General features: G+C 37.4%; 1 protein-coding gene across 2 annotated transcripts; it reads right to left on the reverse strand.

Moving 5' to 3' along the window:
• Positions 1 to 6,247: 6,247 nt before the first annotated feature.
• On the reverse strand, positions 6,248 to 11,281 carry LOC135607872 (uncharacterized). 2 transcript variants are annotated; one of them, XM_065100041.1, is made up of 13 exons: positions 10,906 to 11,281; positions 10,579 to 10,744; positions 9,376 to 9,456; positions 8,858 to 8,940; positions 8,663 to 8,778; positions 8,453 to 8,563; positions 8,208 to 8,320; positions 7,821 to 8,121; positions 7,653 to 7,736; positions 7,522 to 7,572; positions 7,344 to 7,415; positions 6,694 to 6,777; positions 6,248 to 6,549 (listed from the first exon to the last, which is right to left on the reverse strand). In XM_065100041.1, the coding sequence occupies exons 1-13, from the start codon at positions 10,913 to 10,915 to the stop codon at positions 6,511 to 6,513; spliced, it is 1,311 nt and encodes a 436-aa protein (XP_064956113.1). In that variant the 5' UTR covers positions 10,916 to 11,281; the 3' UTR covers positions 6,248 to 6,510. The 2 variants fall into 2 exon arrangements, with proteins under 2 accessions (XP_064956113.1, XP_064956114.1); XM_065100042.1 differs by having other exon boundaries at positions 6,694 to 6,762; positions 10,906 to 11,277.
• Positions 11,282 to 12,038: the final 757 nt, after the last annotated feature.

The following is a 12,038-nucleotide window of genomic DNA, read 5'->3' on the forward strand; positions in this document are numbered from 1 at the left end:
ATCTCTAGTTCTAGTCCGTATTAATAAGATTTATTTACTTTTAATCAAATCATAAAGAATCTACATTGTAATCATAAGATTCATGCTTAACATGAATAAGTTGAAGATATGGTGAACCATGACACTAAGAGCCTCAGGACTTGGTGACAATCACCTCCAGAAAAGCAAAATGACATCAATAAAAATATGGGAAAAGAGTTTCTACTGGTTCACCAAATAAACTTCGAGTACAGCACCTACAAGAATCACAAAGAGAGATGTAATGCAAAGCGATGCTTGGTTTCTAGCTCAAACTGGTGCATAAGAACACATTAATATTCGATGCTCATCATAGGAAGATATGAATACAACTGGTGCAGAAACTTGGCCATCTATCATTGTCATTCGAGTTCTTAGCTCTATAGATAAATAAATAAGTTACCCCAAATCTCACAAGAATCAGAGTGGCGCAGCGGAAGCGTGGTGGGCCCATAACCCACAGGTCCCAGGATCGAAACCTGGCTCTGATAATTAGAGAGAGAAATGCTTCCAATATTTTTAATTTTTATGGTCGACACTAAGAAGAGCTTCAGGGCTTAGTGACAATCACCTCTAGAAAAGCAAAATGACAATTCAATAAAATATGAAAAAAAAAACGAAGGATTTTTACATGGTCCAGTTTCTACTGGTTCGCCAAATAAACATCGAGCACAGCACGTACAAGAATCACAAAAGAGATGTAATGCAAAGTGATGCTTAGTTCCTCGCTCAAACTGGTGATTAGGAACACATTAATATTTCATGCTCATCGTAAGAAGATACACACACAACCGATGCCGAAACTTTTGGCATCTATCAATCTCATATAAAATTATTTATTTAAGAATAATTTATATAAATTAGTCACAATAATCCGATGATGGACCAAAATTTGGCTTTGATATAGAGAAAAGCTTCCAATTTTTTTCATTTTATGGTTTGATCTCAATTTTTTTTTTTTTCCTTTGCTATCCTCTCAATAGTAACAAACGCATGCAATAAATTCCGTGTGAGGGCAATGCAGTACACTTATTTGTATGGTTATTTAACATACCAATGATCTTTTCTCATAATTAGAAAACTTTCAATCTAAAACATGCATAACCTTGTACCAATACCTTGTAGGTTGAGCATCAAAATATGAAACATAATTCACTTGAAAGACAATCAAAGTGACTATGAAAATTAAATAGAAACTCACCTTTTCTGTTCGTGACAGACTTTTTACCCCATCTCTTGCAAAATCGAGAATTTCATCAAGCAGTTCATTTTCCTGCATTACCAATAATAAAAAAATTATTCACACAAGGAAAAATTCAAAGACAGATAATGAAATTGAACAATTAAAACAATTATCCTGTTTTCAAGATAATAAATTTGAACAAGTTAAAAATATATGAAGATGTTAACATAAGATTTATTATGGTTCGATAACTCTTTGCCTATACCAATGATAAAATTAAATTATTTATTATATAAAAAATAAATACAAGAAATTGTTCCTTTTTAAATTAACTCAAACAAGTCCAAAATTTTCCGCACTTAGCTCAATAACCAACCAAACGGATGAATTTTTTTGGTTGGGTTGAGGCAATATCAACTTGAATGAAGCCATGGGCTTGCAAGCACTATTACTCCCAGAACCAGTTTTGGAGAAGCATACAAAAGATAATATTATTATAATAAATATGATAAAATGAAGAAATTTAGCAGCGGAAGCGTGGTGGGCCCGTAACCCACAGGTCCCAGGATCGAAACCTGGCTCTGATATTTTCTCGTAATAGATCATTCAACATTAAACGAAAGAATTTATTTAGATCTATTCATTCTTTAACCATCAAGCGACATCAGAGTGGCGCAGCGGAAGCGTGGTGGGCCCATAACCCACAGGTCCCAGGATCGAAACCTGGCTCTGATATTTTCTCCTAATAGATCATTCAACATTAAACGAAAGAATTTATTTAAATCTATTCATTCTTTAACCATCAAGCGACATCAGAGTGGCGCAGCGGAAGCGTGGTGGGCCCATAACCCACAGGTCCCAGGATCGAAACCTGGCTCTGATATTTTCTCCTAATAGTTCATTTAACATTAAACAAAGAATATATTTAAATTTATTCATTCTTTAACCATCAAGCTTCATCAGAGTGGCGCAGCGGAAGCGTGGTGGGCCCATAACCCACAGGTCCCAGGATCGAAACCTGGCTCTGATATGTTTTTTCCAATATTTTTTTCAACATCAAATACAGATTATTTTTTAGATTCGCTCGTTCTTAACGAACCACTAAATGTGACTTTACCATTCCTTAATGTCCTTCAGTCTCAGCAGAACAAAAACAAGATTACATTTTAGATTCAATCATTCTTAATAAACCATTAAAAATAACTTGTATCATTCCTAAATGTCCTTCCGTCTCTCTCAAGAACCAAACACTTTTACATTCATTATCCTCTCGACAATCAACGGTTCTTATGGTAGTAGGTGCATTTAAAAAGTAGCCGTTGCTGTAGCTGAACTTGAACCACAAAGAGGCTTAATTTCAGAAACCACCACCATCATTTTTCCATCAAGAAAAAGGAAACATCAATTTGGACATAAACATTAAGGGCAGATCAATATGTGGCTACAACCTTGAGATCTCATGATTGAGGGAGGAAGGAATCTAAACATGGTCGAGGAAGGGATCTGGAACTGGCCTGAAAAGATGGAATTTGCTTTTTGGGATGTTTAAATCAACCAAAACTGGTAAAATCCTTTTAGAACTCATTGAAACTGATCAGAGATCTGTTGTAACTGAGTCAGAACTGTTCGATTAGCTGAATCAAAGCTAGAAAGAAACCACTAGAATAAGTTGGAATCAACATGATACGATGGTAATTGGTTGAAGCCAAATAAATTAGCTTGAATATAAAAAGCCAACCAAGCATTGCAAGCTTGATAAAAAGTAATCCAACAAACAATTGGACTGAGTATAACCAAATACAATAGATTTCCTATGAAACGGAGTGTTTCCAGATCTCAACAATCAATCATATTTCAGATTGATCGATCCATAATCGGCTCGATCAATCTTTTCATGTAAAATTAGATTCTATCAATTCTAGAAGTCTAAAAGCCAAGTCTTACACAAGTAGATGAGTATAGAGACTTTTAAGTATTGACATTATCGAATGTGAATCTTGAACTTAGGATTTAAGTACTAGCTAAACTAGCTAGCACTTTCAAGAATATATCGGATGAGGCTTCGAACCTTCAACCCTTGGTAAGTGGGTTTGGTACATTAATTGTTTTAAGTGTTATCTAAGCTAATTGTTTGCACCTAGTTCAAACAACTAGATCCTTTTATGCCCATTCGGTCTATTTGACCTTTGCAGCCAATCTAAAATGCCTTAGAATGGAGTATTTGGTTGGATCTTTGGAGCATGAGACACTTACAAATGATTGGGACTACCCTGAAGGACAAGATGACAATAAGTAGTAATTAGGCTAATGACAACTAGAAGGTGAACCATCCATTGGATACAATTTCAAGCTCGTTACGGAGACAAATATTTCTCATTTACCAGCTTATATAAGACATTAAAAGAATGTCAGTTGTAAATCCATAAAAAATATGGTTCCAAACTTAAGCATAAATGCAAAGCTTACATGGTTTCAATAGATGTAGTCATCAAGACAGATTCCACAGTTTAAAGTGATCCCCCAGAGCACCTGCAGAAGCATCTGAATCAATCAAACGAAAGGAAATAAGACTTAATGATGTTGTCTATGTCACTTTGAGAAATGAGGATTCAGAAAAAACCTATAATTTGGTCATCTTTCAATATCCAATTGAACATTATTTAGCCATTTTTCAGTAAAAAAGGAACTGCATAACAGATGACTCAGTTACAGCAAAAGATCTACAAGAAGAAAAAAACCTCAAATTAGTAACATATTATCAGACAAATATTGAACTGTTGGATGGAGACACTCCGAGGTCGAGTCCGTCTCAAACCGAGGTTCCTACCCTTACCATGACTAACTTCCGATTGAGACAAGACTCATCCAAGCCGAGGAGCAGAAAGGGGTACGGATATGACGTATCGAGGAATCCCCTTCACCGCCAATAAATCTCTCTTCCCTATCTCTCTCTACAGGGTGAGGTTCCGATATCTGGGATACCACGCCGATCACCTTCCATGGTCGCGTTTGGAACGACGACCGTCTAGATCGAGATGTCTATAGCCGCAACATCGGTGAAGGAAAAGCTCAGAGACAGGCAGGGGAAGCGCAAACAAACGAATTCTCGAACAAACATAAAGAAAGAGGCGATGCAACAGCGTGAGAAGAATAGCGTCGTTACCGAGGCCTCCGAATAGGAGTACGAGGGCGAGGAGACGAAGAAAGAAGAAGGGGGAAGCCGACCATCTCCTCCTCGTAGTTCTTCTCCGGGACGAGTATGTGGTGGCGAAAGGAAACTTTCGGGGATAAGAGATCGAAGTCTGTTGCCATCGTACGCCGATGGGCTTTACGTTGGTCCTCCGGGAAGCAAGGTGGAGTAAACCGAGGAAATGGAGTCCCGTTTTGGGAAGCATCGAGAAGCATCAGGAAGCATCCAGAAGCGTGCTTGGGAAGCGCGAAGTGAACAGAGGAAACGGAGTCCGCTTTCAAAATTTTGACGTGCAGAATATAAATTTTTTTTTTTGTATTTGCATAATATACCTTTTAATTGTACTTATTTGCAAGTTTATTCTTTTAATATTGCTAAAAGCGATTCCTTCACACTGTAATCTGATAGCAAATAAAGTACATAACAATTTAACTTAGTTTCAAATAATAAAATACATGTTGCGAATGTATTGGGTAGCCTCATGTAAACCCCAAAATATCGAATGATTGCTATGGAACATCTTCTACACAAGAAGAGTCAGAGTTGTGCTTTCAGGATCAGAGAAAGGCTTAGGATCTTATGTTTTTGGTGGTGATTCCTGTCATTTAACATACTTTAATGAGATTTCTTGGTTTTAATTTAAAGGCCTTGAGAACAAGGGGTTAGTGAAGTCAGTCCCAAGCGCGGCCGCCGACGGTGCCTCGCCGTCGACCCACGCGAGGCTGTCCGTCTCCTCAGCCGAAGCACCACCACCGTCACCGTGGGACAAATCAAACTCACCAGCACCCGCGCCCGCATTCTCCGCTCCAGCCTATACAAGATGATGCATAATTACATTAAAATTAAATTCGAACCCCATACCTGTAAGCCTCCGATCGTCTGTTTTGGCGACAACGACGTCATGCCGATGGAGGAGCACAAGCACGGAGCTCTCCTCCACTTCCTGGAGTAACGAAACTTTAAATAGACTCAGATAATTCATTATATAATAATATACGTAATCTAATTGCAAGAATCAGAGTGGCGCAGCGGAAGCGTGGTGGGCCCATAACCCACAGGTCCCAGGATCGAAACCTGGCTCTGATAGATAATGAAGGTTTTTATTAGTTTTTTTTTGCCTTCTAATTTTGTCTGGTTATATCTCGCCCAAAGAGAACCTTTCACTAAAGAATAGCCTTGAGAAAGGACAGATAGAACCTTTCAACTCTAAAGAACAATCTCTCAAAATGGAATCTATTAGTTTTTTTTTGCCTTCTAATTTTGTCTGGTTATATCTCGCCCAAAGAGAACCTTTCACTAAAGAATAGCCTTGAGAAAGGACAGATAGAACCTTTCAACTCTAAAGAACAATCTCTCAAAATGGAATCTATTACCAACATCTATTACCAACATATTCTCCGGTGCACCGGTTTAGGATGCAGATGACATAAGCCACTGCTTCAGGCCAAGACTCTGTGGGCATATTTGAGGTCAATAGCATGCTTATCATCATGTAAAGAATGTTCTGATTCCTTTCTTTCCGCCACCAAGGGATAATACAGTGCCGTAAGTTGATGTCAATGCCGTGCTCATCTCTAAAGTGTTTTGGTCCGCCTTTCTTAGAGCCATCACACGAGTTCATAGCGCTGCCGTCCGTGTGTAAAGTCGCTTAAAGCCAGAGACAGAATCTTACATCAACAACGAACAGTAACAGTCATTCAACCAACAAAAAAAGTAGCACAAGCGCACGTCATCCTGCTGAACTGCTAAAAATTAAGATCTATTTCATTAGAGAACAACAAACCGTATTAACTGAAAGCACAGGTTTTGCGATATTAAAATCCGAGTCATACGAAGCAAACTTTCCACATAAGTCATCATGAAAATGCACAAAAGCTCATTTTAAGTGGCTTGCTCGAGTCACAATTAATGATTGAGAAACAACTCTGGAGACGAAAGCCGAAATGTGACCAGGTAAAAGATCACATGGCACTAACAGAAAACAAGTTCCTTTGAATTGAGTATTCGTCTGACAACCAATACCGGTGCAGCGACTCACTACATTCTGTTTTCAAACAATGATAAAAGATAGAAATCAAATAAGTCTGCAGGAGTGAGGAGACTTCAAATTGCGACCTCGCTACTCCTCTTGAGGGAGAAACTGGCATTGTTTCCTTTCCTGCACATATTGCATGGTTAAGGATAAGCATCGATTTGCAAGAATGAAGCATAACTTTTAACAAAATTTGAGGCAAACCGATGAATCATAAGTTCTGCAAATTTTCGCAAAGAAGAAAGGCTTGAATATCACAGCAAATCGTACCCGAGCCAACTTACGATCCTTGTTCATCTTCTGGGTCCTTCCTTTTTCACCTTCTGACCTAGAGATCTTCTGCACAAGCAAAATCTGACGAGTTAATGGAACACATTCTTACACACATACTGATTAATTTGCAAATAGCATAGAGCTGTCAAAATTATATAACCTATGTCCATGAGTATTGCCATCCAAAACATGAGAAAGCGAAAAATATATATCACATACAATCAGCAGTACTCGGGATTCATCACTTTTAACATTTTCATATTGTGATGTATGTACAAAGAATGACATAAATAACAGTTCACTGCAGGTGCAAGTCAATCAAAGTGAAAATCATGTCATGTGATATGACACAGGTGATCAAAATTTCAGTGTCAAAAGCCCCATTCCAATTATAGTATTATTGACTTCAGAACCAAAGTCAGAGATTTTTCGACATGCAGCTTCAGCAAGAAAATATCATGCTGGAACTTCTCATTTTTCCAACTACATAATGCAAGATTTTGAAAATTATATAGACATCCAAATAAAAAAAAGGAAAGGCAAACTTAAGACATTTTAACAAAAAATAGAAAAAATATGCAGGTTTACATAATAGGAAACACAATTCACTGGAAAGAGAATCTTAAGTGCTCACAAGAGCAACTCACCTTTTCTATTCTTGATAGATTTCTTGACTTATCTGGTGCAAAATCAAAAATATCATGAAGCAATTCATTATCCTGCATTAACAAAAAATGTTTGAATAAAAATCAAAGACAGATAAGTTACAAATAAAATGGTTATCAACTATCTTGGCTATGAGTTTAAACAGGCTAGACTTGTAACCTGGGCATGCTTCAGAAAACCTTTCCCAAGAAAACGCTTCAAAAAGTTCAGCTGTCCAGCAAGTAAACAATCAATATCAGGAATTACATCTTTGTACTAGTAAAACTCACAACATGAGGAAAAGCAAGTACTTGTATTATTTGGGTCCATGTTGAGGCCCTGAGGAAGCTATGCTTGTTCAATATCTTCAATGATATTTCTGGACATTCACCGGTCTGCAATGAAGATACTAGTTTCAAAAAAATAGTTCCGTTGATATAGTGAACTAAAGACATATTGCATCAATGCAGAGAGTGTACCTGAACATAATCTAAGATTTTCTGAAATAAGTCCCGCTGATCATTGAGATTTTTTTTGTCAGTTCCTTTACCTCCAGCTTCAACAGAGAGTTCATTTGCTTTATTCAATATCTTTGCCTTCATGGATTGCATATATCCAAACACTCCACGTTTTGAATCTTCATGGTCAACTCCATCAATTTCAACATGATCATTCTGGTCCAATATCCCTAACTCAAAGAAAATTGCTATTGCTTCCCCAGCAGCAATGCGAACAGAACGGTCATTATCTTCTAGCAGAGTGGAAAGGAACATAATTGGCCTGGACAGATTGACAAAATATGTTCTAAACTCCAACTAGTAAAAGTAAGAACAACAAACTAGAGTTCAGTTTCCACTTCCACATACTCCTTCCACTTATCAGGGTTGATTCTCCAACTGCTGATGGTTGTGAAAAGAAATGACCATGCAGATACCGCCGCTGCCAGTACAGCGGGCGGAAGTTTTTTGACTGGTGCAACCTGAACATAGAAGAAAGAAATATTGTGAATCTTTATACACAGCATACCAGGTTCGTAGAATAATAATATGAATTTAGTAAAAGAATGCGTTCAACTCAAATAATTTTCTTAATCAACAACAAGCTCACATACATTAGGACCTGATTTTGGATATATCACTTGCCACATGGTTTTCAGTGACAATTCAGTTTCAGACAAATCGTTTGCACCTATAAAAGTTACAACAGCTAGGCAATCCAATACCTACAATAGAAGATGATAGATTCAGAAAACAGGAAGTATGTTAATTAGAAAAGAACCGGAGAGACAGCTACAATTTAAAAACTTCAAACTAGATCATACAGATGATTTCTTGAGTGCATCAGACCCAGTTACAAGTGCCTGAGACAACTGTGATACTGATTCCTCCATCAACTCATGGGCACTATTTCCAGCACCAATGGTAATGGCAAGCAATCCTTCAAACGAAAACACAAGTTACATAACCAGAAGCTAGACAAATGTCAAATGCATAGTTTGTGAAGGACTAAATAGTACCAATGGCACGAGAAGCTAAACAAGCCTCCTTTGTAGAACCCCTCTTGATTGAATTAATATACTGACTTAATAATGTAATATATCTGCAACAACCGTAAGAAAGCCATAAAGATGTATTAGACAACTCAGAGGTATCAACATTGACTTCAGATAACCAATTTAAAATATTGAGTAGATGAAGTCGACATTATTATAGATCAAAGCATCACAAGTGCATTATAAGTTCAGTCCATAAAGTTCGTACTAGCTATAGAATTTGTTATGCAGATTCGAGTAATAACGGACCCAATGGCAGAAAAAGATTCATGTAGCCGATCCAAAATAGTTGGGACTTAAGGCCTTGTTGTTATCGTTATTATTATTGCTGTATTCGAGTGATAACGGAGATAGATGAGACAACTTAAACTTGTAAATATCAGGTAACTAGGAACCTGATAAAGCAAGTATCTGGCCAAATAATTGTCAGCTATACTATAGTTAAATTAGCATCACAATAAAGCCTCAGAAAAAGAACTCACTTGTTTTCAACAAATATATGAAGAACATGCCCTTCAAAAGCATCGACAAGCCCAGACAAAGCCTTCTCTCTTGTTGATCCCCTTTGTCACGAAATAGGGAAGCCATATCAGTTTAACTCTACTTAAAAAATGTCAGCATTAAAGTAAAACTGCCTATCAGCATAATGAAAGTGCTACCGAGTAGAAACATAAAATACTACACAACAACTAAAATACATCTTTGAATATATGAATAAAATAAATTCAAAAAATGCAATTTCATTCTAGAAGCATATAAATGTTCCAGGTCCAAGCAAGAAAAAGAATTTGTAGAGGTTCCTCTCTTCAGAAACTTCACACAGCAAAAACCAAGGCAAAGAAGTTTCAACCTAATTCAAGGAATCAGACACTTCCACTTTTGCCCTAAGAATTTTGAGAGATCAATAGACTATCAGTAGAACATGTCCAGATTTTTATAAGCAGCAGAAGGTTCTTTGTAAATTTCTACATAGTCAGCAGTATTGAATACAATAAATATACCAAACACGACTAGCCACTTTCCACACAATTATTCTTGATATGACATAAAGCTATTTTTTGGTTTGTGCAAACAAAGCAGCACAAAAGAGTAAATACCAATGTTCTTAAACCATTAAAATGCATTTCATTACCATCATTGTTCAGGACTCACCTTATTTTTGGATCAAAATTAATCATTCACCATAACTTCTCTAATATCTAAATCAGATCAAATAGAATTTTTCATTTTTCATTTGCATACCAGTAACCATTTTTTAAAAAGACAGTCACCTATAAATATTCCCTCAGAGATCTATTCTAAGAGTTTGCTTGAAACCATAACCAAGTATTAATTATATGTTTTGTCAATGAACTCCAAATGCATAGGCCACCATATTAAGAATGGATGGCGTGTGGTATAGGAAACATTAGCCTAAACTGAACCGTGAACTATCAAGAAAACTTTCTCTCCTTTGATGTGCTGATAGCAAACGTAGTAACTATACAAATTACAAAAGTAATCTATATTAAAAGAACGTAGTCAAGGTTACCGTCATCAATATAAATTTGCATCAAGGAAATGATATTCCAACAGCAGTAAGAAAGAAAAAGTAAAAGAAGAAAGAAGGATAACTGAAAAAAGGAAGGAAATCAAGAAAGTTGTTGACCATGGAAGACTTAATGAAAGAGAGGATATATAGGTACCTCTTTTCGAAGAGAGCATCAATATACTTCTCCAGCTCGAACTCCTGAGAGTTCACGTATTCGGTCTCATTACCTAGCGTTAGCTCCGACAAGCCGGTCGAAACGGAACTCACGCTGTCGGCATCACTGCTGTCAAACTGATCACCACCTGCCTTGCGCCGGTGATCTGCAAGATCAAGATCTCCATCAAAACCAAATTTGTAAATCCTCGTATAACCTATACTCGATTCAAACAATTCCTATTCGAACAAACTTCCCAATCTAAATCAGAGATTCAATCTTTTCGCAGATCAACATACAACACCGAGAATGGACAGAAACGCTTACTCTTCCCCATGGCGAAAGCTCTAAAACGTCAGAATCGGGGCCTGTTAGCGACGGTTCCGAATCGAAGCGACGAGAACACCAAAACAACAGCGGGATTCGAGGGCTATAGACGGCTGGGAGGAGAGAATCGCGAGGAAGCAGCTGGAAACGATGGGATCAACTCGATCGCATAAGGGAAGAGCCATGTGACGATTGGAGCTGCCCGGAGAGGGGAGCGGAGGCGAGGGGAGGGGAGGGGAGGGGAGATTGGTAGGTGAGGGATCCTGTGGGGGAGGGGAAGGAACCGACGAAGAAGAGGGGGGGCAAGAAAACGTGAGGCAGACAGAGTACGGGATCGATTTCGCTTGACAAGCGGTGCGCGGTGGAGTAACGAAGAAAGAAAGCCCTAATTTTTATGGTGCCCAAATTGGGGTCTTGAGGAAACTTGCGATTCAATCCACCGCGTAAGCGTCAAGAAGTCGCCCGAAGATATTGGACCTCGAAAACAAACTAAAAAAACGACGGGTGTAAATGCATATGTTTGCATATAGTAAGTACGTCAAACGTTCTGAATAATCACATTAATTTAAATATAGAAAACCGAGGGTGGAAAGTGTAAAAGAACCTGACACGCGTTAGCTCAACCGTCCAGAAGATTCCTTCTCGATGTGGAATATTCTAAGAAAAAATAGTCGCCCATTACATGAAAAAAGCCACAAAAAAAGGGATAAATTATGATAAATAATTTTTAATTTAAGGAGATTCATTGACTTATAATAGTGGTAATAAATTGAGTCGTATTTATCTCAAATTCTTTTAACTCCTTTCGAAAACATGAGGAAATAGAATTAATTCAAATTCTCATGTAAAAAAATTTACTTAGCTAGTTAATTTGGTGATGTACTTTCTTAGGTTGAGGGTTCAAAATTCCTATTGAAAGATTTGACATCCAATTAGTGGTGATATATATGACTAATTTATCTTAGATTAACAATTCAAATTACTATTCAAAAAAATAAAAAACATATAGGCAGGAAGATCAATTTGGCAGTCATCACTTGTAGTTAAATTGTGTGACAGAGTTGTTTCCTCCAGTCCACTCAAATTTGCATCAAAAAGAGGCTGTTAATATGGGATCCTAATTTTCTTATCCA

Source organism: Musa acuminata, chromosome BXJ2-3 (assembly GCF_036884655.1).
Source record: "Musa acuminata AAA Group cultivar baxijiao chromosome BXJ2-3, Cavendish_Baxijiao_AAA, whole genome shotgun sequence".
NCBI lineage: Eukaryota > Viridiplantae > Streptophyta > Magnoliopsida > Zingiberales > Musaceae > Musa > Musa acuminata.